General features: G+C 53.6%; 6 protein-coding genes across 6 annotated transcripts; 3 read left to right on the plus strand and 3 right to left on the minus strand.

The window, feature by feature from the left end:
* Positions 1 to 2,843: 2,843 nt before the first annotated feature.
* B0T26DRAFT_867117 (muts domain V-domain-containing protein) lies at positions 2,844 to 6,459 on the plus strand (the record flags this gene model as incomplete). Its single annotated transcript, XM_060447833.1, has 2 exons — positions 2,844 to 3,756; positions 3,830 to 6,459. Exons 1-2 carry the CDS (start codon positions 2,922 to 2,924, stop codon positions 6,457 to 6,459), a joined length of 3,465 nt encoding a protein of 1,154 aa, XP_060302821.1. The 5' UTR covers positions 2,844 to 2,921.
* A 1,062-nt stretch (positions 6,460 to 7,521) lies between these two features.
* On the minus strand, positions 7,522 to 9,378 carry B0T26DRAFT_736747 (uncharacterized protein; the record flags this gene model as incomplete). Its single annotated transcript, XM_060443361.1, has 5 exons — positions 7,522 to 7,918; positions 8,051 to 8,325; positions 8,397 to 8,846; positions 8,907 to 8,981; positions 9,064 to 9,378. 5 exons carry the CDS (start codon positions 9,376 to 9,378, stop codon positions 7,522 to 7,524), a joined length of 1,512 nt encoding a protein of 503 aa, XP_060302822.1.
* A 2,198-nt stretch (positions 9,379 to 11,576) lies between these two features.
* Positions 11,577 to 12,629, minus strand: B0T26DRAFT_736748 (terpenoid cyclases/protein prenyltransferase alpha-alpha toroid; the record flags this gene model as incomplete). The annotated part of the gene is made up of 2 exons (XM_060443362.1): positions 11,577 to 12,196; positions 12,263 to 12,629. The coding sequence occupies 2 exons, from the start codon at positions 12,627 to 12,629 to the stop codon at positions 11,577 to 11,579; spliced, it is 987 nt and encodes a 328-aa protein (XP_060302823.1).
* A 2,979-nt stretch (positions 12,630 to 15,608) lies between these two features.
* On the plus strand, positions 15,609 to 17,889 carry B0T26DRAFT_745921 (uncharacterized protein; the record flags this gene model as incomplete). Its single annotated transcript, XM_060444631.1, has 3 exons — positions 15,609 to 16,191; positions 16,321 to 17,100; positions 17,156 to 17,889. The coding sequence occupies 3 exons, from the start codon at positions 15,609 to 15,611 to the stop codon at positions 17,887 to 17,889; spliced, it is 2,097 nt and encodes a 698-aa protein (XP_060302824.1).
* A 1,193-nt stretch (positions 17,890 to 19,082) lies between these two features.
* Positions 19,083 to 19,673, minus strand: B0T26DRAFT_619243 (ribosomal biogenesis regulatory protein; the record flags this gene model as incomplete). Its single annotated transcript, XM_060436041.1, has 1 exon — positions 19,083 to 19,673. A coding segment is annotated over one exon (591 nt), but the record flags the coding sequence as incomplete, so codon positions are not given.
* Positions 19,674 to 20,029: 356 nt separating this feature from the next.
* Positions 20,030 to 22,107, plus strand: B0T26DRAFT_686515 (mitochondrial ribosomal death-associated protein 3-domain-containing protein). The gene is made up of 2 exons (XM_060440905.1): positions 20,030 to 20,855; positions 20,909 to 22,107. The coding sequence occupies exons 1-2, from the start codon at positions 20,159 to 20,161 to the stop codon at positions 21,700 to 21,702; spliced, it is 1,491 nt and encodes a 496-aa protein (XP_060302826.1). The 5' UTR covers positions 20,030 to 20,158; the 3' UTR covers positions 21,703 to 22,107.
* Positions 22,108 to 26,886: the final 4,779 nt, after the last annotated feature.

Raw genomic sequence — 26,886 nt, forward strand, 5'->3', positions numbered from 1 at the left:
CCGGGAGCTATGGAGAGAGTTGCAAGCTCAATGGAGGCCGTGTGGGCTAGTTCGCTGCATAGAAGCTTAGCCAACCGGTGCAGTCCCGGTTCCAGTCCATGATTCCACGGTGAGCGTCCAATTATGCTGTAAATAGGACATTGGACCCACGCCGGGAGCAGAGAGGCACAAGTTGCAACAGCTTGGCGCGGCAGCAGATTGTCAATCTGAGCTCCCGCTAGATCCCGCCAGTCTCGCCGGGCTGGTAAGACGCAGATGGCTTGTTAATGAGGCTAATATCATGTCATGGAAGCACTTCCTTGCTGCTGCTGTAGCTGGGCAGAGAATGAAGGAACTAACATGAACATGAACATGAACAGCAGACAGCAGACAGCAGACAGCAGACAGCAGACAGCAGACAGCAGACAGCAGACAGCAGACAGCAGACAGTAGACAGTAGACAGTAGACAGAGGACAAACGCGAGAGACTGGCGGCTATCAAGCTGGACCAGGTCCCATGCAGTTGGCGTTTGGGAGGATAGGGGCGATCAGACGCACTGGGAGTGCGTCTATTCCATCCGATGACGGTCCCCCGTGCTGTACCGCCACATTGTGCCAATCGTGTGGCGCCGGCAGAAGCGGTCCGACGAGCAGATCTTGCATAGGCGCGCTTCTATTGCATGGCTGCCATGTTTGGTGGCGCGCATGCTCACGAGTCTTGGCCGTATCCGGACATGATGGGAGTCGATTGTCTGCCTCCATGACCAGTTCGACCAGTCAGTCCACACCTGTCCTCACTTGCCTCTCTTGCGTGCGTGCCTAGCAATACATGCTCAGGGTCGCCACTGACGGCTGTAGTCTCGGAGGCCTTGCGAAGGGAAAGGTGGTGCCCGCCTCAATTAGGCAATATAGCCAGCTTGGGGTGGCTCCCTAATGGGTTCTCCGACGTGGGTGTGGTCTTCTGTGGTCTGTCGCTTGCTGGGTCCATGGGATTGATTGTGCCGTGCCAGCTAGATGAAGATGAATGCACAGCAGTCGCATTATTATGCCATGTAGAGCCAATATTGGGACCCAAGCTCGCCGCACCGCGTAAAGAAAAGACGCAGACCGAAACTACGGCTCAGACGCGTCTTGTTTCGTTTTGCTCATATGTATTTGCCAAGTACAGTGCATGGACTGGGCGCCGACAGCTTGGAATCATTGATCGTCCAGCCTGGCACACACAAAGAAGCTTCTAGTGTGCCGAGTGTCAAGCTGCCAAAGCCGTGGAACCAGGCAAAGGCTTCAAGTTATTAGCAACAAAGGTGCCTTGGTACCTTCCAGGTTATCATGATGAGGTCCGCGGAGACAGAGTCTGGAGCAAGAGATTTGGAGCAGGTGTGATCTACGGCAACAGCCCCGCAGCAGCCCACACCTTAAGGGAAAGAGCATCCCACGATAGAGTGGTACAATACATGACATGCCACATCTTCAACAATGGAAGGTGCGTGCAGGGATATATGTAGGTACTGTAGGTACTGTAGGTACTGTAGGCAGGTACTCTATGTGCTGCAGTCGGTTGGTGATTGGATGGGATGGTGTTTGGGCATGGAATTGATCGGGGGTGGTCCAATTCCAAAGGAGGAACGCTCCCGCAAACCCGGGGCCAAACCCATGACTTGCCTTCGGTCCTCGGCCTTGGTACGGTATGGCGCCACGACCTAGGTCACGGCGGCGGCGCTTGCGGAAAATAGAAGGCCGCGTAGCAAGCTGAGGTACCACGTACTGTAGTTCTAGATTGATGTCAAGTGGAAAAGCCATGTTAGAGCCCCGTATTACCCGTCTTGGCCAATGACTTTAGCCTGAAGGGCCCGGCTCGGGGCACAAGGCCGGCGCCGTATCCGTGGTGCCATCAGTACATGGGACGGTGGCAAGGTTGGCTTGCTGCAACAATATTGAGGTCTCGAAAACTCAAAAAGAAAAAGAAAAAAAAGAAACCCTCCGTCCCCGGCGGCAAGCGCAGCGCGGGGCCTTCTGGTACCAATAGACCAAAGGGCAACGGCATGGCAACTCTGGGTGGTGCTTTGTGCAAGGAATAAAGCATCGAAAGATCGGCGTGCATTGGTAAGTATAGCATGTCACACCCAGCCACAGAGACTCACTTACACCCATTCCGTGAATGGCAAGAAGTTTGGACCTAAAGTGCGAATGTACATAATATACCTTAGCTATGTTCCACCCGCTATTATCCCCGAGGGAGAAGCTGAAATATAAAGGTAGAAAAGCGAGATAGCATCCGTTAAGTTCCTAGATCGCCGATATTATAGGCGACCCTCCAACTGTCCCGGGAACCTGAACGGGGTCGAAGGCGCTCCAGGCGATTATCAACTTAATCAATGCGGCCCAGGAACACCGCCGTGCATTGCCTCGGGCAATCAGGGGGGTTTCTTCGCTCCTCTTGGGACATGGTTGCGTCCATCTCTCGATGGAATCTCCGAGTAGCTACGGAGCACTGCGATGTGACCTCGGCATCTAGGAACTTCCTTATGCACTAGGCACGAATGGCTCGCTACTTTGAGCTGCGGAAATCTTCAAAAATGTTTTGACAGAGATCAATGGAGATGGCCGTGATGTAGTACAGAAAGGATCAGTTGGGACTACTTCCGAGTCGTTGGGAGTTACTAAGGGGTTGTGAGTGTGTAAAGTTGTACAGCTAACCGTAGGTACACTTCAGTTTCAGTCTGTGGATGGTTCTACCAAGACAGCCTGGAACCAATGACGGGCGTGAAGTCGAAAGCACGGGCCCCCTGATCAGGTGAGTTCGCACTTCGCTACTGGGCACCAACCGCTGGGACTCCGCGTCTCCCAATCTTTGCTGGATCCAAGCGCGTTAATGGGGCCGGCGGCACGCGTTGTGACATCACCAAACCCCGATATTACAACCAATTCCATCGACTCTCGACATGGCGGGCTCCTCCAAACCTCCAGAGAAGAGACAGGCTTCTCTCACCAGCTTTTTCACACCCAAAACCGTCAATGGCCTCACCCAGAGGCTGCAGAGCTCCCCGGCCCGCCCCAAACCCCAGGACTCCGATCTAGTTCCCGCTGCCAAAACGTCGCCCGTGCCAGAATCTAGCCGAAAACGGCCCCTTCAAGAGAATACCGATAAAGGAAACGAGACTCCTGATCGTGCCAAGAAGCGTACCAAGGCGGGGTCTGCAGCTGGCGTCATCAGGGCTGGAGACGACACGCCCTCGAAGCCAGCAGCCAAGGCGTCTACAACCGCTTGCGCCTCCACCGCCGAGCTCCCAAACCCGAGCGGCAGAACGGAGCGATATATCTACGATGCTGCCGCTGCGGCTACCGCTCGCTCAAGCGGAGTCAGGCACGAGAGTGATGAAGACGGTGATCAAAATGCGGCGACACGACGCGAGAAAGAGGCACTGCACAAGAAGTTCGTCAAGAAGCTCGGCCACCCCGACAGCATGGCCATGATCAGGAGGCGCAACTTCCAAGCCGATGCCGACACGGCTGCCGTGCAGGGCGAAGACGGCGAAGCTGACGACGATGCCGACGAGGAAGAACCGGCACCGCCGTCCAAAACCAAGAAAAAGGGGGCCAAGACGGGCAAGCTGACGCCAATGGAGATGCAGTTCCTCGAGATCAAGAGGAAGCACATGGACACGCTCTTGATTGTCGAAGTCGGCTACAAATTCAGGTTCTTTGGCGAAGATGCTCGCATAGCCGCAAAGGAATTGAGCATAATGTGCATCCCCGGCAAGTTTAGATATGACGAACGTGAGTGGGACTAGCTGGCCTCTTTGATCTGCACCCCAAAGCATATATATCAGTATCTTGGCTAACCCCGCAGAAGATCCTTCCGAAGCTCACATTGATCGCTTTGCTTCTGCAAGCATACCTGTCCATCGTTTGTCCGTCCATGCAAAGCGTCTTGTCGCCGCTGGTCATAAAGTTGGCGTCGTCCGGCAGATCGAGACGGCAGCCCTAAAGAAGGCTGGAGACAACCGCAATGCTCCTTTTGTTCGAAAGCTCACGAGCGTTTACACCAAGGGCACCTATGTTGATGAGACCGGCGAGCTTGATCAGACTAGCGAGAATACAGGGGCTCCATCGGGGGGCTATTTGCTCTGTCTCACCGAGTCGCCCGCTAAAGGTTCGGGAACTGATGAGAAGGTTGACGTCGGAATCGTTGCTGTGCAGCCTGCAACGGGCGACATCATTTACGATAACTTTGAAGACGGTTTCATGAGGCGTGACATTGAGACACGGCTGCTCCACATCTCCCCATGCGAGTTTCTCATTGTCGGCGAGCTCACCAAGGCCACCGACAAGCTCGTGCAGCACCTCTCCGGCAGTAGAACCAATGTCTTTGGTGACAGGAGCCGCGTGGAACGCATTCCCAAGAGCAAAACTATGGCGACAGAGGCGTCCTCGCATGTCACGCAATTCTACGCCGGCAAGATGAAGAACAATGATGAACGCACGGCTGCCCTCCTAGACAAGGTTCTGAAACTGCCAGAGGCTGTCACGATATGTCTATCAGCCATGATCAAGCACCTGACCGAGTACGGCCTAGAACATATTTTTGACCTTACAAAGTATTTCCAGTCCTTCAGCACGCGGCAGCACATGTTGATCAACGGGACAACGCTAGAAAGCCTCGAAGTGTACAGAAACGCAACCGACCACTCGGAAAAGGGGAGCCTCCTGTGGGCGCTCGACAAAACTCAAACCCGCTTTGGCCAGAGACAGCTGAGGAAATGGATTGGCCGGCCCTTGCTTGACCAGAAACGAGTTGAAGAGCGCGTGGCCGCCGTCGAAGAGCTTCTTGAGAGCCAGTCCACCTCCAAGGTGGATAAGCTGATTGGTATGCTCAAGTCAATCAAAGCGGATCTCGAGCGCAGTCTCATCCGCATATATTACGGGAAGTGCACTCGGCCCGAGCTTCTGTCGACACTCAAGACATTACAGAAGGTTTCTATGGAATTTGCCCGGGTCAAGTCCCCAGCAGATACGGGCTTTAGGTCGCCGCTGATTAGCGAGGCAATCTGCTCGCTTCCTGCAATCGGTGATATTCTAACGTCATACCTCGACAAAATCAATCCTGAAGCCGCGAAGAAGGACGACAAGTACACATTCTTCAGGGACGAAGAAGAGACTGACGACATCACAAACCACAAGCTCGGCATCGCAGCTGTTGAACAGGACCTCGATGCTCACCTCAAAGACGCGGCCGCAAAGCTGTCGAGGAAGACGCCAATCACTTATGTTACGGTCGCTGGCATCGAGTACTTGATCGAAGTCTTAAATTCCGATCTCAAGCGCGTCCCTGCCTCGTGGGCCAAAATTAGCGGCACCAAAAAGGTGTCGCGCTTCCACACGCCGCAAGTCATGAGCTGGATCAGCGAGCGCGACCAGCACCGGGAGGCCCTTGCCGCTGCCTGTGATGCCGCGTTCAAGGACTTGCTCCAGTCCATCGCGGCCGAATACCAACCCTTCCGTGACGCTATTGCTTCGCTCGCCACACTCGACTGCCTGCTCTCATTTGCCCAGGTTGCCGCGTTGCCAGGCTACAGCAAGCCCACCTTCCTTCCAGACTCAGCGCCGCCGACCATCACAATCGCCCAGGGCCGCCACCCGATTGCCGAGCACACCCTGCCCAATGGCTACATTCCGTTCACGACATCGCTCACGGCGCCTGCACCGCTCGCGCACCTCATCACGGGACCCAACATGGGCGGCAAGTCGAGCTACGTCCGCGCCGTTGCGCTGCTCGTGCTTCTCGCCCAGGTCGGCTCCTTCGTGCCCGCAGCCGCCATGACGCTAACGCTCGCCGACGCCATTCACACCCGTATGGGCGCGCGCGACAACCTGTTCGCCGGCGAGAGCACCTTCATGGTCGAGGTGTCTGAGACAGCCGCCATCTTGCGCTCCGCGACGCCACGCTCCCTCGTCGTCCTCGACGAGCTCGGCCGCGGCACGAGTACCCACGACGGCGCCGCCATCGCCCACGCCGTGCTCGAGCACGTAGTCCGCGAGACCAAGTGCCTGACCCTCTTCATCACGCACTACCAGAACCTCGCCCGCGTGGCCGATGGCCTCGGCGACGGCCGTATTAAGTGCGTCCACATGAGCTTCACGGCGCAGCGCCGTGGCAGTGCCGACGAGAAGAATACCAAGAAGCCCATCGCCGACAGCAAGACAGGGGATATGGACAGCGGCGACGATAATGACGACGACGAAATCACCTTCCTCTATGAAGTCGCCGAGGGCGTCGCCCACCGCTCCTACGGGCTGAATGTGGCGCGCCTCGCCCGCATCCCGCGCAAGGTCCTGGCCGTCGCCGCGCTCAAGTCGTGCCAGCTCGAGGACGAGATGAGAGCCCGCCGCCTGCGCGGCGCGGCCAAGCTGCTCGAAGACGTGCTGCGTGATGGGCCTGACCAGCTCGACCATCTGATCTCGAGCTTGGAGCAACTCTAAACAATGAATGAGTAGCACATCGTGTTGTGTACCTGACGGCAGAATCCTGTGCTTGCCGCTATACAAAAAGAGAGTATTGGTTTAGATATGCCTGACTGTCTGCTGTCTGTCTGTTTTTGTGTTACTTGTAGTTTTAGGTTAGATTTGGGCGGCTGAAAGGCAAAAAGGAAGGGGTGTTAGTTTTAGGTTAATTAATTGTCTGATTCGTGGAAAGTAATTGGTTCTGATGAAAGATTTTTTTTTCCGATTTGAAGCCTATCTCAATTACGTGCTCTTCTGTCTTATCTCTTCGTGCTCTTACAAGTGCGCTTCGTCACTCGATTGTCAACCGCATTGTTAATCGTGATGAGAGACTCCATGATGCTTCAAGCGTTGTCACTCAATGCGCATTTAGTAGCATGAATCAGTCGTTACCTGCCATGTCCTCAGGTAAAATGTGAAATGAAAAACTATTTCGTTCATCTCTATAGCGAGCTATTATCGTCGTCTAAATTAAGATGCCGTGACGCTTGTCTCCCCTGTGACCCATAACACCATGGGATATTTAGAAGATCAGGGAAGGTGAAAAACTAAAGAAGATCATACAGTCGCGCAGGTTGTAGCCCATGATTGCAGACATGCTTCCCGCTCTTCCGTGACCCAGCCAGTGTGCCCTTCAGAGACTTTTCGTGAGAAACACGCCCATTCCCGCTTGCCATGAGACAATCAAATATCCACCAAAGGGATGCAGCTGGGCAAATTGAGTGAGCTAAATCAAAGTGAACTTTATTCTCATGCAAGACCACCGATACCGATATGTCGCCAATCTCAACAACGGGCAGGACGGCGAGAGCGTGACTCAAATGTTTTTCGCAGGCCCCCGCCCTTTCCTAGTTGAGTGCCGCTAAGAGCGTTATATTTTGTTGAACTTGACGCGGAATAATCAAGTGAACAATAGGTGTCCCGGGGGATTTTAAGACACTCCATAAGTTGATGTTGTTCAAGCCAATGGATTACTGTCCGTCGCAACTAAGGGGCACCATAGAACGAGATGCTCATGGCACGGGAGAGTTCGAACCAAAATTACATGTCAAAGTCATGACCGCGTTCATGGGGGGAATCGGACGAGTATGGCGTGGTAAAGGAGTTGAAGGCCATGCTGCCCAGATTCTGATTCAGCGTGTTGACAGGCTGAAATCCGGCGTTGGGTGGCTTGGGATCAGCCCCGTAACCCTGGTAGTACGGATGGAAGTATCCGTTCCTCGACTGAACACAAAGGGGGTTGAAGGTCCCGCCACCCATACTATGCTGGTGTTGGAAGTACGGATTGCTTGATACATGAGGTTGAGCCGGAAATGAAGGAGGCCCATTGTCTCTAGCTGGAAAGAATGTAAGCGCCTTCGCGGGTTTCGACGCTGGCGAGACAAGCGACATGTTAGAGCTCAGGGACTGTAGAGCTGGGCGTCGACGGAGATCGAAACTGGAGACAGGTGATCAGATAATTATCTGCATTCGAAGCGGGCGTTAGGGGGAAACTAACCCTGCTTGCTCCACAGGACTCTCAGTGCGATCTGCTTGGGGGTTAGAAAAGTCAAGTGCCTGGCGTCCAAACCGTGGCATGCTGGGGCTCGGTTGCGGGGGGTCGCGGAACACGTCAAAACTCTCGACGGACCCATGGCTATGGCTGGAGATCTGGCTGTTTTCGTGCTCGTCTTGACCAAGTGGCGAGTCCTCGCGGAGGGCGCTCTTGTTCATGGAGGTCGCCTTGCTTTGGGCGATTCTGGCCGATGCTCGTGTCTGGCGTGGCCTGGTTGCGACGGCCGCCGATGTGGCCGTGCGACGGGTTCTTTTTTTCTTGTGATTGTCGGTCCCGCCTAAATTCCGCTCCTGTTCAAACGAAGAGGTTAGAGCTAATGTTATGTAAAGTCTTTGGAAAGCATGTGCAGGGCTCGACAAACCGGGCTCCCCTCAATCGAGGGACTGGCATAGATGTCGCGAGTTCGTTGGAATACACCTCCCTCTGTCCAGACGAACTCAGTCGGCTCAATGCCGGACGATGACTGCTCCATCTTCTTCAGAACAGACTCGTCCTTTCGTTGATTTCGCTTCCTCTTCTGCAAATCGCTGGCGGAATCGAAGAGGCCCATACCAGGGTATCTGATTCCCTTCAACTTGCTGGAATCATTTTCCTCGTCTCCAAAATCACCATTGTCATCTTGCTCGTCAGAAGGCAGCACGCTTGCTGTTGTCTCTGTCTCAGTTTCAGAAGGCCACCGCCTGTATTTTGCTCTCATCACGGCCAACGTGTTGTCGGGGGTGTTCGGGGTGGAGTATTCGGGTTGAGAGCGCTTCATCACCGGGGTCTGGAAGCCTGCGCTATCGAAATATCCTTGGCGGGTGCCGGGAAACTGGCGTGAAGGTTGTGGAGCAGATCCGTGCAGAGTAGAAATAGGCCATTGAGCTGACACTTGGATAGGTGCAGGCTCAGTGTACTCTCTAGGCTCCCTCTTGACAGATTCTTCGCGGCTTGTGGTGATCCGAGCCTTGATCTAAATTTCAGTTTCCTCTCAGTTCTCAGATCTTCCAAAGTCGAATGTAAGCTGTAAACAATCAGAGGCGACTCACATTGGCGTTTGAGGGCCGCCCTCTTTTGGAGGGTTTCTTTTGCTCCTTTGCGGTCATGCGCTCTGCGAGAAGGTTCATGATTCCATGGCCCGCATACCACTCCTCATACTTCCGAATTGCTTCTCGCGCATCTCTCTCCGACTGTGCTCTGAGTTCTATCTTGAAGCGGTGAGACAGATGGCTCTTTGAGGAGATGTGGGTGAGAAGATGCGAAAGGTCTGAAAAGTTTGGTTTCTTAGGGCAAAGTGTGCATTTTAGCGGAATGGAAGCAGGGCCGGCCTTCATAACCAGGTCCATTGGTGCAATGGCGGCCATTGTCTAGCAGGTGGGTGTCAGTATGAGGGATGGAATTGCCAGTAAACACAAGTGTTTGCGTCAGACCCGCCCAGGAGGAAACTCACAGGTCGAAGAAGTGTAGAAATTTGGCCGGTTGAACTGCAGGATCAATCAATCCGTGGAAAGCCGAGTCGACCCTGGTAGCTGGCCGGCGGCCTCGAAAACGCGCTTCAACCTGTCATGAGGTAGGCGAGACCAAGGCTCCAGGAATGAGATTGCGGCTGATGGGGTACTGGGGAAACCTCCAATGTGAATGCGGTAGTAGCGGGTTGAGGTTCTTGCTCTGTCTAACGACGTAGGAAAACAGCTTGGTAGAGGAATCAACCAGGGTAGGTGGGTAGACAGTAACGAGAAGAGGATCGGGACTGTCCACCGAGGCAAGGGTCCCGGGGAACCACAGGGAGTGTTTTTTTTTTCAAATCGCAACTCGGCAGGGAAACACAGAAAGAGGTGGATTGATTGGCATGGGAAAATCGTACAAATGTGGAAGCAGGGACGAATGGATGGATGAATGGAAGACAGATTTTCGGGAAACTTAAAAAAGTGAGAAGAAATGGGAGGGACAGGCGGATGGCGTGGTTACCAATTCAATTTGCTTGGAGGTGCACCGTTCCTGCCATTTGTGGTTCGGAGTGATGGTTGAGGCAGGACCTGGCGCCTGAAAATGACGTGCGTACTCCTAGGGCGATGCAATAAAAACGGCAGGAGCGAGCGGCCAAGATATGTAGGTAGCGGTAATACCTCGAAAATTCAATCAGCAGGTGAGGGTAATCTGAGTTGATCGAAGATACGCCATGAAGAGCAGCAAAATATTGAGATTATATTTATTCATTCATTTATTGGCCATCGATGAGCGACTAGTCACCACATTGAAGATTCTGTACTCGCGGCAGACCTCTCATGATAAAAAAAGATGGCGGCAGTCGAGCGTCCGAGATAGACATCCCAAACATGAAGCCTCGAATTTCTCCAAGCGCAGAATCCAAAGATATCATTATCTGATGGGCTATCGAGGATAGATGCCGATTTCAAAAAACTTCAGTAACTAGTGGGGTGTTTCAAGGGAACCTGCGAGCTCCCATCAAAGGAAAATGAAAACAAATCGGTACGGGGAAATCCTAGATAAGACTCGATACAAAAATCCCGTGTGCCGAACGGAGTCATTGCCAGCCAAGCAACTTCCCCGGTAGTTGATCCCATGAGCTGATTATAGTAGGTGGACGCAGTACCAGTAGTGATTACTATCAATTAAGAAGCAGTTTGATTACGAAGTTGAGATTGGAATCGCCATCGACGACGGCCACCCGGTAGAGCATTGCACACAAATGAAATAATGCCCACGCCATGCATTAAATATCATAAGAAAATCCAACGGCCCTGGGCGTACTACTTTCTGTCTATGTATGGAAGCTTGCGTGGCTTCGAAGGGGCCATAATTCGCCGACACATGATGGAGGAACCCAAGGAATTTGGGAAAGACGGGCGCCTTGCCTTCATCTCAGACATGGTATATCAAAACTGCAGGATTGCTCATTATACGGCCTCTGCACTCGATGTCCATAGACTAGTAATTACTTAGGTAATTAGATTTGGATGCCAAAAACCTTGGATGATACGCCAAATTCTACCCACGATCCACAGGCGGAAGTTTGACTGCACTACCAGTGGTCATTCATGTTAACCAAAAAATGGGTCGACCCAAAAACAAACTCGAACAGGGACAGATTTTAGGAAACGAGAGACACCCGTTCAGTGTGCTCAAGTTGGGCAAAAATAAGGCAAGGAAAATAGCAAAAAGAACAATGCTCTAATTACAGATCTAAAATTTGGAGTGACTGGCGATATTATTTCTTGCGTCTGCATAATAAAATGGTACTAACACACGACCAAGTAGATGTCCAAGTGTAAACTGTGAATCCGACTGGGAGAAAAGGTGGTGTGCACCTAGTAAGATGGGAGAATAACAAAATGCCCATACCATTTCCTGTTGGTCTGCATTTATCAAGCAAAGCAACTACGGAAGGGTGGCGATGGGTTGATTTCTCTTGTCTTGTATCCTACCCAAGATGGGAGCAAAATTGGGAGGTTATTAGATTGCAAGAGGCCCAAGGTCTGAATCCCGAATCATAGAGAAGCTGCATTGTTCTTCGTCGCCCAAAGAAAGGGAAGTATATTTCTCATCGACGGAGTACCCGCTCGATGGTTGACTTGGGCAAGCAGTAGACTTCGTCGACAGGCTGCAGGCCAGGGTACTCCAGCAAACTCAGTCCCGCGAGACCGAACACGGTATGCCAGACATCGACCGTGTCGCCCGGCCTATCCGAAATGCCGCCTCGCTCAGTGTCTTGGCAGCCCAGGATAAATGCTATGAGCTGGTCTCTGTCGATCCAGTGCGTCTTGCCAATCATCTCCAGGCTGCTGAGAACCCACCAGCTGTAGCATACGTCCTCCTTCTTCTCTGGCCGACCGTTTAGACCACCCCCGACGACCTGTCTCTCGCTCAGCCATCTACCCGACCGCTCCACATCCACAAGATCTTTTCTACCGGCGATGGTCAGGGCAGCAACGCAGGTAAAGATCTGGCCTGCGTGGGATTCGGCCCCGGGCATGACACCGTATCCGCCGTCAAAGTTAGCACAGGCCACGATGTGGTCAACTGCCTTGTCCACCTCGACAAGATGGAGGAGTCCGAGCAGGGACAGCGCGTTGAATGCGCCGTAAAGAAAGCGCGTGTCTTCCTCCCCCCACTCGTCGCCGGCGAACGTTCCAGTCTGGCGGTTCTGGAGATTGGAAATGTCTAGTCGAGCAGTCAGTGTCGAGAGAATATACGTCTTTCGCCCGGACCAGCATGTTGAAGACGCACATGTTCCAACCTGCGCCTTGCCTCGGCCGCGCGTCTCGAGCTCGTCAAAGGCATCGATCAGGGCAAGAATCTGCACCGCACTGACGGTGGACAGCATGTGCGCATCGTGGCCAGGAGCAGCGCCAAAGCCACCGCACTCGTGCTGGCACGAAAGCACAAAGTCGATGGTCTCGGCGCGGGGTAGGGCTTCCGGATGGCCCAACAAGTGGAGAGCCGTGAGGCCCCAGTAGAGGCCGTTGAGCCGCAGGTGTTCCGTCAGCCAATATTCATATTGGTTCTTGCGCGTGTCCAGGCTCTGGATGTACTTGACGTGGGCTGAAGTGGCGAGCTGGAGCTCCTCGGGAAGGGTTGAAAATGTTTCAGCCATGTTCGCGCCAGTGGTCAAGTCCAGGCTCAGGTCGGGCATTGGTCTCCCCCGAGGATTGGTGGAGATGACGTTGAATTTGGGGAGACGTTGAATGGCTGCTTTACGTAATCATTCAAGGCAGCCGCCCGAAAAGCTCGGGTCTTCGGCTGGGTGCGGGTTTAGCGAGGTCGAACCAGGAGCATCTGCCTGCCAAGTGCCAACGAGTTGCAATCCACTGCGGCTTCATGCCAGCGACCCTATGGATAATAACACCATATACCTCCCAGGTTGTATTCATTACTGAGGAATGGAATCATGACTATACGCCCCAGTAAGTAATTCACTGTATGTAGGGTAATTTGCTAGCACCTGCTGTATCCAGCCATCGACGCCGTAAACATTCTCAAGCTCAATAATGACGGCGCTACCCCTCGATTTAGCGCTCTGTTACCACTCTTGCACTCAACCAACTTTTGATGCTACATCAGGCATCCATTCCGAACTCGCGAGGTCAGGAACACTCAGCTCGAAAACAAAGCCCAGGTAATTCGCTTCATTGATTACCTTATAATTTGCGCCTCAGGTCTCTCGCGTGCCGTTCGTTTTGATTCCTGTCGTACCGCTATGCATGCAAGCGAGAGGAGACAGCCTCAAATCCTTAAGAGCCTGGCGCTATCTGAGTTGAATTCGACCGCTATTGGCTGACATCCATTGCTCGGCTATGAGAGAAAGAGCAAAATCAAGGGTACGATGCCTTTCGACGCCCCTTCATGTTGAAACAGGTGTCAGTAAATCGCATGCTTTGCCCTGGGAAGATCGACCCAGGGAGAGCAGCCCTCTGAGCAGGGGAGAACTTTGGAACCTATCTTGAACTTCTCCCAGAACTGGACGTCGCGTTACACGTGCAAGTTAACTTGTAATGGGTATGGTCTCTCCAGAGAAACCTTCGATGCACACACGACCTACCTGACGGGCCTAGGCGTGCTTGACTCCTCGGTGGCGCTCCCGGTACCACATAGGTCCCATCGTTATGATAAGCATCCCATGACTTCAACTTGGAGGGCCAGAGTCTGGCCAAGACACAGTGCCGAGTTTCAGAGTAAAGTAGGTTGTGTTCCTGGGCTATGCCTATTGTGGCTTAGCGTGGCGTTCCCTCCATCAGCCGGCTCACTGAGCGAGCAGGGCCGGCGCCGGTGACATTTGCGGGACTGCTTCTAGAGTCAAAGAATTAGACTAGTCCTGCTGGAAGTTTGCTTAGTTACCTTAGTCTACAATAGCTTATCTTCAAACCGAATTGAATTTTTGGAGATTAAGTCCTGCCGGGTCTCCTCCGCCCTGCATGTAGCCGCTGGAACTTTCGACTTGGCCGACTTGCACGGGGCGCCTCGGTTGCTGGAGGGTGGTGAGACTACACGAAAGAGAAAAAAAACACTCCGATACGAGTCTTCCGTAGTTTCACTGTTTCGTAAGCTCGGATGACATGAATTTACGACAGGTTTGCGGAGGTGGCACGGCGGCCTCCCTCACAATGTGGAGGTTGACAACTCTAAATAATGCTGATTATAAGCAAAGGGGTCGCTCGGATTCTGAGCATTGCCCCGCTCCTACTCGACGACCACGGGGCTCGTCTGTGGTGGTCCTCATTCCAGGTGGGTGAGCAAAGACGGTAGGATGCTGCATCAACCACGAAGCGCGGAATGATCGGCCGCTTGCTGGTGCTGGTTGTCGAGCTTTGTTTGGATGGCTACCGGAAGTGTTTTTGGTGGGCTGTTCGAGGGCAGGCAGCGTCTCATTGTGTCGCAACCCACATCACAATCCATCCTCAAATTTATACCAAAATACCACCCAGAGTCGCCACTACGCTACAGGGCAATTGCTAACAGCAGCCCACCCAATCGTAGGTCGGCGTGGCATTCACGCCCCTTGGTTGAGCCAAACGCAAGAGTTCCGAACCGCAAAAGCGTCACCCCCGCCCACCTCACCTCACATATGCGCATCCCCCCCTCCTCCCCGCTGCTTGGGTGCTTAATTGTCCCGGCGTCTACCACCTTACACAAAGACAAAGCGGACGCACTCCTAGATGACACATTCCTCCTGCACGCATGCAATGTCTTCAGACCTCGTTTCAGAAAAACCCTTCTGGAACTTTAGGAACCTCGCAGTCAAAACTTAAGCCGCTGGGCCGCTGGACTGCTAGCAGATCCTGGGAACAGGGCCGCAGGGATTTCCAACTGGGGCACCTTGAACGCGCGCGCTCACGCACACAGCCCCATCCATCCACATTCAGGTCAAAGAAGTGAGAAGCGGATATCGGGGACCGAAGGCTCCATCGTGCATCAAAGTTCTCCAAGGCCGGACACGGTCGGAATAATACATACCTCGACTTCAAAACCTGCAGGAACGAGAATCCAAACGGGTCGCCAAGGCGCCCTCTTCCTGCCTTCCAGCGCACCGTCTAGGTCTGGGTTGCCGTCCACTGTCAGTTGGTCGCCTCCCGGACGATCTGCCCCTGAAAACCGGAGTTCCGAAATCCAAATTACAGCGCTCGAAACAGGGACGGCTCGAAGCCGAAGCTGTGAGTGAGCTCGCAATCGAATCGCAGTCGCAACAGAACAGAGCGAGCGTGCGCTGCGGCGCGCAACCACAGCAGCGGAGTCTGTCTGGCTGTCTAGCGTGAACGTGGTCAGCGGCGCCTTTCCTTGCAACCCCCATCCCTGCTCTGCTTCCATCTCTGCCTGCCCCCTGCGGAGCTGGTTCCCTGGCCTGGCTCGGCTCTCATCTCCCCTCGGTGCCCCTCTGGTGCCGTCGCTCATTTGTCACAGACCGCAATCTGCCTATTTCCATTTGCACTGTAAGCCCCGACACTGTGATTCTGTTCCTTGCTGCGCACGAGACAGCTGTGCGGCAAAGCGCGAATCAGGACGCCGCTTGTTATACCCCAGGGCCGCCATAGCAGGCTCTGCGCTTGGCCACCACCTGGCACTGGCAGCCGCCCCGGAGATGGGTCGTAAACCTGTCCCACAGCCGCTGGCGCTGGGCGACTCTATGCGCCACGGCGAGGAGCCTCGTGTTAGTGAAACTGTCTCTAAGTCTGCGCGGCTAGACACAGCGTCGCCCCGATCCCCACGCTCGCCCTTTCGGTTCGGCCAGAAAAAGTCTGAAAGCGCCAGCAGAACCCAGGTCCTGCAGGTTGCCGACGTTTTGCAGCAGCCGCCGCCGCCGCAACAGCAACAGCCTCAGATCCAGATCCAGCAGCAGCAGCAGCAGCAGCAGCAGCAGGATAACCATCCTCGCGACCGTTCCTCACACTATCCTCCGCCCCTGACCTCGCCGCTGCAACAGCCGCAATTCAGCCCTCAAGGGCACTCGCCAGCTTACCCATACAATAGTGATAGCCGGAGGATCTACGGCCAGGACGACGACAGAGCATCGACAAAGTCGGGCTTTCTCTTTAACTTTGGAAAACAACCGACCAAATCGTTAGATCGGGTCAACACGCAGCAGTCATTGGATTCGCGCTCTGAAACTATGTCGAGGGATTCCGGCCAACCAGCCCTCTCCAAACAAAGTACCAAGCTTTCAGGTACGTAGAACAGGCACCCCCACTACCCGCCTCTCCGGCCGCCCAAAGAGGCCATGCGTGCTTGCCTTGCGCTGTTGGAGTTGGTTTCATGGGTCTCCCGCTAACACCTCTTGCCTGTAACGCATGCAGACTCTTCGTCTCAAGACCATTTGGCTCACAAGCCATTCCAGACGCTGCCTTCCAAGTCGGATCTGTCGCTGGCCTCTTCAGCCGACTACGACGGCGTCGGCCATCCCAAGAAGAACAAGCCCAAGCCGTTTACGCTTTTGAGTCGCAACAGGTCAATAAAAGACAAGGACAGGGAGAGCAGGGACAGCCCGAGCCCCAACGACCCTGCTCCCGCCCCGACCAGACACGCAGAACCCGAGAACGCCCATCCTCCGGCGCCATTGAGAACTGCACCAGTCCACTCACACGACCGATCGTTCCGTGAAATGATGTCGTCGGCCGTCCGAAACCACTCCGCCGAGCGGACTGGCCCCAGAGACATCTCGGTTGGTCGAGGGAGGGAACAAGAAAGCTACAATAGGATGCAGTCTTCGTCATATAAAGAGAACACCGGGTCGGCCTTCTTCAGCGGCCTGAAGAATAGTATGGCAGCTGGCCTCAGCAAAGGGTTCTTTGGCGGAGGGCAGAGGAACGACCCCCAACTATTCCGCGACCCGGGAACAGACGAAGATAGAGACTACGTGCTCAAGGTTATCAACCTTCCGCTCGTCCAACAAACGCGCCTAACTCGCATATCGAAGAGATTAGAGGAGTCACGAGACAAGACGGAATTCTGGATGCCGGCTTTCCCTTGGCGAGCTATCGATTATCTCAACTACAAAGGGAGTGAAGTCGAGGGATTATATCGGATCCCCGGGAGCGGTCCACAGATCAAGAAGTGGCAGCGCAAGTTTGATGAAGGTATGCCGGCACGCTTTACCCTGCTACTTGGCTGCGATACTGACAACCACTACAGAGCTAGATGTAGATCTTTTCAACCAGCCAAGCCTCTACGACATAAACATTATCGGCTCCATGCTCAAGGCTTGGCTGCGTGAATTGCCCGATGAACTGTTTCCCAAAGAAGCCCAGGACAGGATAGCCAGAGAATGCGCCGGCGCCGAGACGGTCCCGCAGATGCTTATCGACGAACTTTCGAACCTGTCGCCTTTCAACTACTACCTTTTATTTGCCATCACATGCCATCTGAGCCTACTGCTTGCACATTCGGACAAAAACAAGATGGACTTTCGGAACCTCTGCATATGTTTCCAGCCGTGCATGAAAATTGACGCCTTTTGCTTCAAGTTTCTTGTATGCGATTGGCGGGACTGCTGGAAAGGGTGCAAAAATGAGGCGAAATTCATCGAGGAGGAATATGCGCGCTTCGACCAACCGCCACCCAGGACCGTGGACGAGGCGCACAGGACCAACAGCAACGGCAACTCGAGTACACCAAGAGAGAAGGAGACACATGAGGAACGCAATGTTTCGTCCTCCGATAGTAGCAAAAGTTCAAACCGCGGTGCAAATGAGCAGAAGGGGAGGCTGAGAAAGAAGCCCGTGCCAGAGACGGAAAGCACCGAGACAAGCTCGACGATGTCGACAAATCTCACCATCAATAGCGATCGGGAAACAACACCCCCGAGGAGGTCTGGGGAGATGCGCCCCCTTTCGCCGATTAAACCGCTATCCCCGTTGGGCTTCTAACGGGGCAGACAACCCCGTTATCGCTTTCCCACTTTAGGGTCTTTCTTATATTTTAAAATAATACCGAGGCGCGCGTCGTATGTACATGGAGGCATCACTGTCCTGACGACCTAACGCTGTTGACGATCCCCATTCGTGCTTGCCGATAGAACCCCGACACCCCCAATGCTCTCTCACCGTTCAATTCCTACCGATTGGTTTCGCCGTCAGCTCCAATATACGATGGGGAGGGTGTGCCGCGCTTTTGTTCATTAATTTTCCCTTCATTTTATCACATATCTCCTCTCGTCTTCGAGTTTAACACGCAGCTGCTTTTTCATTTGGAATACCCCTAGCTTACTGATATTGGAGCTTGTCCTTGAGGACGGATGCGGATGCCTGATTTTTCTTTTTTGGCCTCCTTGGCCATTCCCTGGTATTGGGCGCCCTTGCTTTGGTGACGAAAAACTGGATGTCCGCTTGGGTAGCTAGTCATTCTTGCTGGGTTTTGAGTTGGCCGGTGAATTTTTTTTCTTCATAAGATTTGAGATCGGAAGGAGTGAGCAGCAGTAATCAGCAACTCTGGAAAGAGCCCAGGGGGTGGCTGATTACCAAGTACTCGTGATCTGGACCATCACACGGACAGCATCTAAGGTATGCTTGGGCTATGGAGCATAAAAGCATGAATGGAGAGGATTTCCATACGTTTGTACGATATAGACGCTTTGGAAGCAGGACGATAATGAGATGGAAATCCCGGCGGCAAAACAGATTCATTCAGTCCCTCACATACTCGAATCAGTCTATTTAAAGGGTCGACTGGCTGAAATCTGTGCTCGGTCTCGAGATGGAAGAATGCTTGAAAGAACGGGAAACATGGGCGGGTTCAAGAGCACAAACGAATATTCGATGAGCATTACTTGCGAGTCCCGCAAACTTTTCTAATTTGCCTGTCCCTCGTTTTATCCCATAACGCCAACCACGAGGAAATCCCAAACCCGGAAAACACCGTAATGCAATGATGCCCTGAAGTCGCCATCCCGACCTTTGATAGAGATGGAGAAACGACGGTTGCTGTGCAGGTAAATAAAACCATCCATGCCTCCACAGCTGCTGCCATCGCCATGTCGTAACCAAGGCTATCATCCTCTGCCTTGACGCATGGATAGGCTTGCGCCTCACTCTCATCATCATCGCCGTTGTCGTCGTCCTCCTCACTTCCTCCCTTCCGTGTTCCGCTGGTTCTTGCGCATGCGGCGGTCGTTGCGCTTGACGCGCTCGCGGATCTCGCGGCGCTTGTCGCCGCGCACGGTAGTGCCCTCGGGCCGCTCGGCCTCCTTCTTGGAGTTGAACTTGACCTCGATGATGGCGTCGTCCTGGCCGGCCTTGTTGGCGCCCTTGTAACCCCACTTACGGCCCCACTCGCCCGTCTCCTGGTCGAACTGCAGGTTGCGCCGCTGCTCGCGCGACTTGGGCGCAATGCCCCGGCGCTTGGCGAACGCCGCCCACTTGGTCTCGGCCTTGGCCGCCGGCACCGGTTTCTCGCGCGGCAGCGCCGTCGACGGCGGCGGCAGCGACAGCAGCACCCCATCCGACGTCGCCGAGATGGGGCATGCTGTCAGCAGCTGGTTGATCAGCACCTGCGCCCCGTCCCGCGCTACTGCTGCGAGGCTGTCCTCCATGTTGGCCCGGTCCAGCGCCAGCGGGTTCGGGTCGTTAGCCAGCAGCAGGCCCAGGTCGAAGTAGTACGGCGTCGGCTTGTCGACCGTTAGCGGGAGCTTGGGCGTCTTAGCCGACGCGGCGGCGGTTGTTCCGGCGGGTGTAGACATTTTGATTGCTGTAATTGTTTGTGTTAGGTGAGGAATCGAGTTGGAGAGGAAGACTTTTTGCGAATAATGAAAAGGAATCTAAGTCAAGACAGGATCCTGATCTCGATGCCAATGCCAATCAATGCAAACCAGCCTCTTTCCACCAAAATTTAGGCGGTGGCCATGGGCAGATTCGAAGCGGGAGGGATGGCGCTGATTAGCTTTTCAGGCAGTGCAAAGAGTTATGAACGGCTTTATGCAGATTTTCATGGTCCGTGCACGTGCAGGGGCGCTATGCTAGACACAGCAAGGGCCAAGGGGAGCTTTCGCGTTCTGATTTTGCAACCGGAAATTGATCACGAAGACGAACTATCAACAGGCCGACGGCAATTGGCAGCCCACCCGAACCGCAACGCAACCGACAACCGAACGGCCATGCGGTAAGGCCAACCAACAGCTGACAGGAAGAAGCAGAAATCGCCATGTCGGCGTCCAATTGCCTGAGGTGCTGCCTCTTGCGGCCCTCGGTGGTCGGACGAGCAGGAGCCACGGCCGCTACGGCGAAGGCATCAGCAGCGGCAACAGCACGGCTAAGGCAGGGCATGCCTCTCGCCGCGGCGGCAGCGGCAAGCTTCTCGACAACAGCGAACCGCGGCGCCAATCAAAAGCCAAAGCCAGGAACCAAGGCGGCGGAGAGGAATGCTCCTCCCAGCATCCGGCAGGGCAAGCTGTTTACAATCAAAAAGAAGAAGAAGAACGACAGTGGCGCTCGTGTCAAATCCCCGCTCCCGGGTGAGCGCAAGGCTTTCCGCAAGCGCATCTTGCTCAGCAATACCAATGCCCTACCCGTGCCGGGTCTGACAGACCTGGGCGCCGAGAGCATGCTGGACCCGAGCAACGTGTGCAAAGTCTTGTCTCTCCCCGACGACGTGGTCGACCAGCTGCGTGCCGACGAGGCCTTCAAGACGACACAGTGCTGGAGCATGTTCAGGAAACCGTCGATACTCATACGTACCGAGACGGTGGACTTGATCACCCGCATGCACGCCGCGGCCAAGACCAACAAAACTCTACGGCTGGTTCTGACAGGTGACCGCGTGACGGGGAAGAGCTTGATGCTCCTCCAAGCCATAACCCAGGCCCATCTCAACGATTGGCTTGTCGTTAACATTCCCGACGGTCAGCCTTTTTGCCTTGTCCCACAAATTGATGAAGGCTAACTGTCTTCACAGCCCAGGAACTGACCACGGCGTGCACCGAATATGCTCCCATTCTCGACACGGAGCCCATACAGTATATGCAGCAAAACTACGTGCTCAAGCTGATTCAGGCCATCAAGAAGAGCAACGAGAAGCTCCTGTTGAAGCTGACGACTGTGTTCTCGCACGCGGGCCTGCCGCAGAACATACCCATCAAGTCGCCGCTGATGCAGTTGGCCAACAGCGCCAAGGAAGCCGAGGGCGCCTGGGCTGTGTTTCAGGCCATGTGGCAGGAGATGACGGCCCAGGGCCACGGGCGGCCGCCTATGCTTCTCTCGCTCGACGGCCTCACCCACATCATGAGGATCTCGGACTACCGCACGCCGGCTTTTAACCCGATCCACTCGCACGACCTTGCGCTTGTGCGCCTCTTCACCGACCATCTCAGCGGGGCCACGTCGCTACCCAATGGCGGCGCCGTGATTGCGGCCACGAACCGGAACAACGCGCCCCGCAACCCTAGCATGGAGCTCGCGCTGGCCCAGCGCGAGGCCGAGCAGCTCGGCGGTGGCAAGGATGTGCCTCAGCCCCAACCCTACCTCAAGGGCTACGACGAGCGCGTCGAGGCCGTGCTGCGCAATGTGCAGGTCATCAAACTGCAGGGCCTGAGCAAGCTCGAGGCCCGCGCCCTGATGGAGTACTGGGCCGCCAGCGGCGTCTTGAGGATAACAGTCGACGAGAAGAGCGTCACCGAGAAGTGGGCCCTAGGCGGCAGCGGCGTTGTCGGCGAGATGGAGCGCGCGTCGCTCCTGACAATGCGGTTCTAAAAAATTTCGAGGGCGTCGACGTGTTGTCATGACTGTAGCAGTTGTTTTGCTGTATTATATGAGAGTAGATAGAGGTGCGCGTAGAGACACCATATAACCCTGTATTTATGCACTTCCATATCGGACCCGGACCAAAAGGTAAACCATTTGTTTCTTGTCTTGTTTGCCAATGGCTGCCACTTCGAGATTGGTTACTTGCAGCAAGGTTAATAATTAGTCGAGACCCAGCAGTCACTTGCCATAGGATAGATGTAGGGATATTTGAGTCTTTGCTACAGGCTATAGCCACTACTAAAGCCAGGCGATATTCCGGGCTTTTTATCGAATAGTTGCCTGTTGCACGCGATCGAAGTTGACAGCGCATTGAATTGTCTGCTGAATGGGTCTAAAAGTACAGAAAAGAACGCTTCCTTATACTCGTGGAGAGAAGGCAAGGGAGGCGTTGTAATCAGCCCGAAAGAGGGCATTCCGAATGAAATGAAGACATTCCGAGTCAAGAATGAAGGAAATAACAAAGAATGAAGGAAGCTCAGAAGCATGTCGACCAGGGCCTGTCCAATTCCATGAAAAGTGGGCCAATTCCAGACGACATTGCCCAAAGAGTGAGTAACAGAAACTTGAGTGAATTCAAAACACAATTCCTTTTGGGAGGGTCGACAGGTGCTCAGACCGTCAAACCGTCTGAGCAGTCAAGTGATGGCCTAGTCATGCCACATTCAATTATACAGCCCTCAGAATAGAGTTTCATGCGAGAGGAGAAATCATGAGCCCGTAAGTAAGACTGAGCATGAAACTTTAACCCCTGTAATACTTCGCAAATAAAACCAAACCACCACTAGAACATATTTGGCAGTTCGTACCTAATTATACTCCTTCCCTCCATATAGATAAGTCAGGTGGTCTGCTTATGGAACACCCCTGGATTTGGAACAAGGTTTGTCATCAAGGACTTGCCGCTCGCCACCCAACTCACCTATTTCAATCGCTTGCAACTCGACCAATTCTGCTTCAATACTTATCTTCTTTTCTCCATTCAATTGAGAAATGAAAGATGAAGCGATATACTCAGTTGGATTTGCAGAATGCGCTGGCAGAATATGCAGAAACCGGCTTACTCCGTAGCTCTGCTGAAAATCACGGCATCCCCCCTACTACTCTCTTTAATCGGGTTCGTGGTTCCGAGCCAGCCTCCAAGGCCCAAATTCTTAATCAAAAGCTTTCTCCGGCTATGGAAGAACGCTTAACCGAATGGATTCTATTCCAAGGGTCGCTCGGTCACCCTCCAACCCACGCCCAAATTCGGAAACTAGCTAGAAGAATGCTCGAAGATAACGAGACCCTCGGAAAACGCTGGACTAGCCGGTTTTTGGCTAGAAATCCATCTATTTCTACAATTAGGCCTCGGAGAATCCATGCAAACCGTGCTGATCAGCGAAGCTAATAAGTCAAGCAAGTCAAGTGAAGGGCCATACTTGACTTGCTTGATAGGACCCATCCCATACTTGACTTACTTGCAAGTGGTTATCAAGTGCTTGGCATCGGTGGCTGAGGCTTGGCACCCCACCCAAAAATTATCACGACGCAATTTTTTGGTGTTGTGAACAGCCTCATTTTTACCCATACACTACAAAAACCCGCAAAATGCTATACTGGCCCTACATCAAAACCTACACAACCTCAATCTAGCCCCTCAATCCCTCATTCCCCAAACAAGCCCAGATCTGCTCAATTCACGATTTCCCTAATTCAACGCCTCCTAGCGTGATGCCACCCTGCTTGACCCAATTTCGTAGCAGCTGCAATATCTCAAGCGTTTGAGGCTGGAGACGGCACCGCTGTGTAGATACTGACAATTTGGCTTGACTGAACTGCCGCTCGCAGTGATCTGCCATGGCTGGCATAGCTAGAAGATCCAAGGCCAACCGGCTAAGCCGTGGAAAGCTCTGTTTCCTAGCCACCCACCAATCTATTGGATCCTTGATGTTCTTGTCAGGCTGTATCTCAAGATACTGCCCAAGCTCGTTTGCTGTTTCTGTACAGGGATCATCATCTGCATCTGCCCAGTCCCGATACAGATCTGAATTTGGTTGCTGATGCCGCTGTGATGCCCTCATGGGAGAAGCCCGGAAATCATCGTGTCCGTGGCCTGGATAGTCGCGATCCAAGAACGATGTGAGCCCTTCCGTGGCATCACTCAACCACAATAGCTGCTCAGCAAGGGTCCATTTTCGTTGCAGCCACTTGAGCCCGTATCTAGGGTTCAATATCACAGCTGCTGCAAAAAGAGGTGACTCTCCGATAACCGTATAGTACTCGTTGAGCTTGACCCATGCGCTGTTGATGGAGATGCGCATGTAAGCTTGGTGATTAACGCCCATGACCCGAGCATCTTGGTCAGAGAGGGTAATGTAGTCATCCCTCACATGCCCGGGCAAAGCATGTTCGTCGAATCGGCTTGTTGGGACGGCAGCAGCAGCGGTTTCGGCAGCAACAGCAGCCCTGGTGCGGCGTCGGTTTAACCGATCGCGATGCCGTTGGGCATATCTCGGCTCAAGAGAATCGGCAGCTGGGAACAGAGCTGGGTCAAGAGGGATATTGTGACCGGCATCGGCTGAATCCCGTACTATCTCGGCAGTGACTGTGTCATACCGAGTCTTCAGCATTTCGAAATGATCCAGGAGCCATTCCATTTGCATCAATACCATCCAGAGGGCTCCGTTGTTACCCTCGGCCTGTAATGTGAAGCAATGGATCGGCTCAAGCACTTGCTGAAGCTCCCCGAGCAAACGCCAATCGTCAGGGGTCAATCGATCCTCTGCTGAAAGCCTCGCATTTCCGTGAGCCTCTGGATGGATGTCGACTGCTGTTAGATAGGCCTGGATCTGCCCATGGAGTCTCCAAGCCCGTCGGATCATTAGATGGGTCGAATTCCAACGTGTGGCGTTGTTCTGGACGAGCTTCAGGTCCTTGGATGAGGCCTCCGGCGATGTGAAGATCTCCAGATCGTCAAGATCACTCTCCTCAGCCGGACGACCATTCAGTATCTTGCTGAATGCCTCTATGCGTTGTGGCGATGCCCGGATAAATTTCACGATATTGTGAAGCTTGCCAACAGGGCCCTTGCGTCGCCAATGTTGTAAATCTTCCTCTTGTTGCCCCAGCAGATGGAACCTTTCCGACTGCAGCTCAAAGGCATCAGCCTCAGTCCCGAATAAGAAAGCATTGGCTGTCAGATTCAAGATATGTCCCCAGCATCGCATCCTTCGGGCCTTGATGGCATTCTCAGATCGTGGGCCCAAGAGCTTCGGATAGAGGGCTTGCAAACAAGCATCGTTATTTGATGCATTGTCACAGATTGCCATCCCAATTTGCTCTTGAAAGCCCCAGTCCCGTATAACCTCCTCGATGGTCATGGCAAGAGCCTTGCCGCTGTGCCGGCCAGAGTGATGCCTGAACGCAACCAGCCGATGGCAGCGTTGATGCTGGAGGTTCAGAAAGTGAACGAAGATGGCAATGAATGCTAGGTTGTTTGGAGAGGTCCAGAGGTCAAAACTGAAGTTGATGGAGGATCTAGCAGCCCGGATCTCTTTCGTGATGATGCCCTTCTTGAGGCCAAAGATGTCCTTGAGGTCGTGGACCATCGTGCCCTTGCTCCACGGCACATCTGCAGCTACAGGAGCATTCAGATTTGCCAGTATCGCTTGGAAGAACGGGTCGGTAAAGATGGTAAAAGGAAGATCGGCGTTGACCATGAAACCAACCGCCAGTTGGCGTATCTTGTTGATCCTGGCGGCAGGGATTGGATCAGATGCCTTCCGTTTGCTGGCAGCAGCAACCTGAAGATCCATGACCGAAGCCGGTTCTTCCTGGTCATCCTGACTCGGCTCGAGATTATGAATCTTCACCAAATGGTCGGTGACTGATGTGGTGGCTTAGACCAGGAAGAACCGACCCTTTCTGAATGCATCGCAACGGCTGCATGCCCAGACAACGGCTGGCTTGGGGGTATCTCGTGGGCCTAGCTCGACCAGAAACCATCCATGATGTTTAATCCAGCTCCTTCGACCTCGCGATGTCTTTTTGTAGATTAAAGATTCAAGGACAAATCGGCGGTTGTCCCAGGAAATCTTGTAGAGATCCTTAACATCGTCATCGTTTGGGGAGGCACTCGCGAGGGCTTCTTCGACTTGTGTAGCGAGGCTTTTACGTCGGCCGGAGAGGGCACTAAAAGCCGAAGATGTTGAGCGTCGGGAACGGTCTTGGGTTGAGGGCATTGTCGAGGATTATATCGGGGGCTCGGGGAGGAGGGCGTCGAGTAGCTTGGTCGGCCGGTTGATGCTCTGGATCGCACGGCAGCATGCATCGGATCCACAGTCAAGACGCGTGGGCTTGCGGGCTTGTTTTCCTACAGTAACTGCCATGCGCGCCGACACTAACCCTAAATAGGGTTGTTGTCAAGGTTGGTGGCCGGGGCTGTGGACACGAGCCAGGGTCAACCAAACCACCAACGGAACCGGATTAACTTATTTTTCCGGGGTCTGAACAGCCTCAAATACTTGTTACTTATCAAGTGGAACAAGTATTCGGGCCCTCAAACTTGACTTGCTTACTTGACTTGTTACTTGTTACTTGCTTGATATACTTGACTTAGTAGCTACGCTGGTGCTGATCGAGCCTGTGAGGCCGTTATCCGGCCTTGGTTTGACTATTTGAAGCCTCCAGGCGTGGAGGCTATTCCAGCCAAGCATAGGTATAATATGGATGAAACTGGCATTGCTTCTGGCATTGGAGATAACGGCCTAGTTGTTGGATCTAAGGAAAGAAAGAAATTCCAGAAAAAGAAGAAAGGAGACCGAATTTGGACCTCGATTATCGAATGTATTTCCGCTGACGGCCGGTATTTGAACCCAGTCGTCATTTTCAAAGGTGGAAGCCTTCAACAACAATGGTATCCACGCGATTTACAGCCATTTAAGGGCTGGAAGTGGAAACCCACTGAAAACGGCTGGTCTGACGATGATACTGCCGTCGCATGGCTCCGCAATATCTTTCTTCCAGAGACTCGGCCAGCTACCCCCTCGGAGAAGCGCCTCCTTATTTTAGATGGCCACGGTAGTCATACCACCAAAGAATTCATGTGGCTAGCCTTTTCTAATAACGTACAATTGTTATTTCTACCAGCCC

Source organism: Lasiosphaeria miniovina (genome assembly GCF_030549165.1).
Source record: "Lasiosphaeria miniovina strain SMH2392-1A chromosome Unknown B0T26scaffold_1, whole genome shotgun sequence".
Taxonomy (NCBI): domain Eukaryota; kingdom Fungi; phylum Ascomycota; class Sordariomycetes; order Sordariales; family Lasiosphaeriaceae; genus Lasiosphaeria; species Lasiosphaeria miniovina.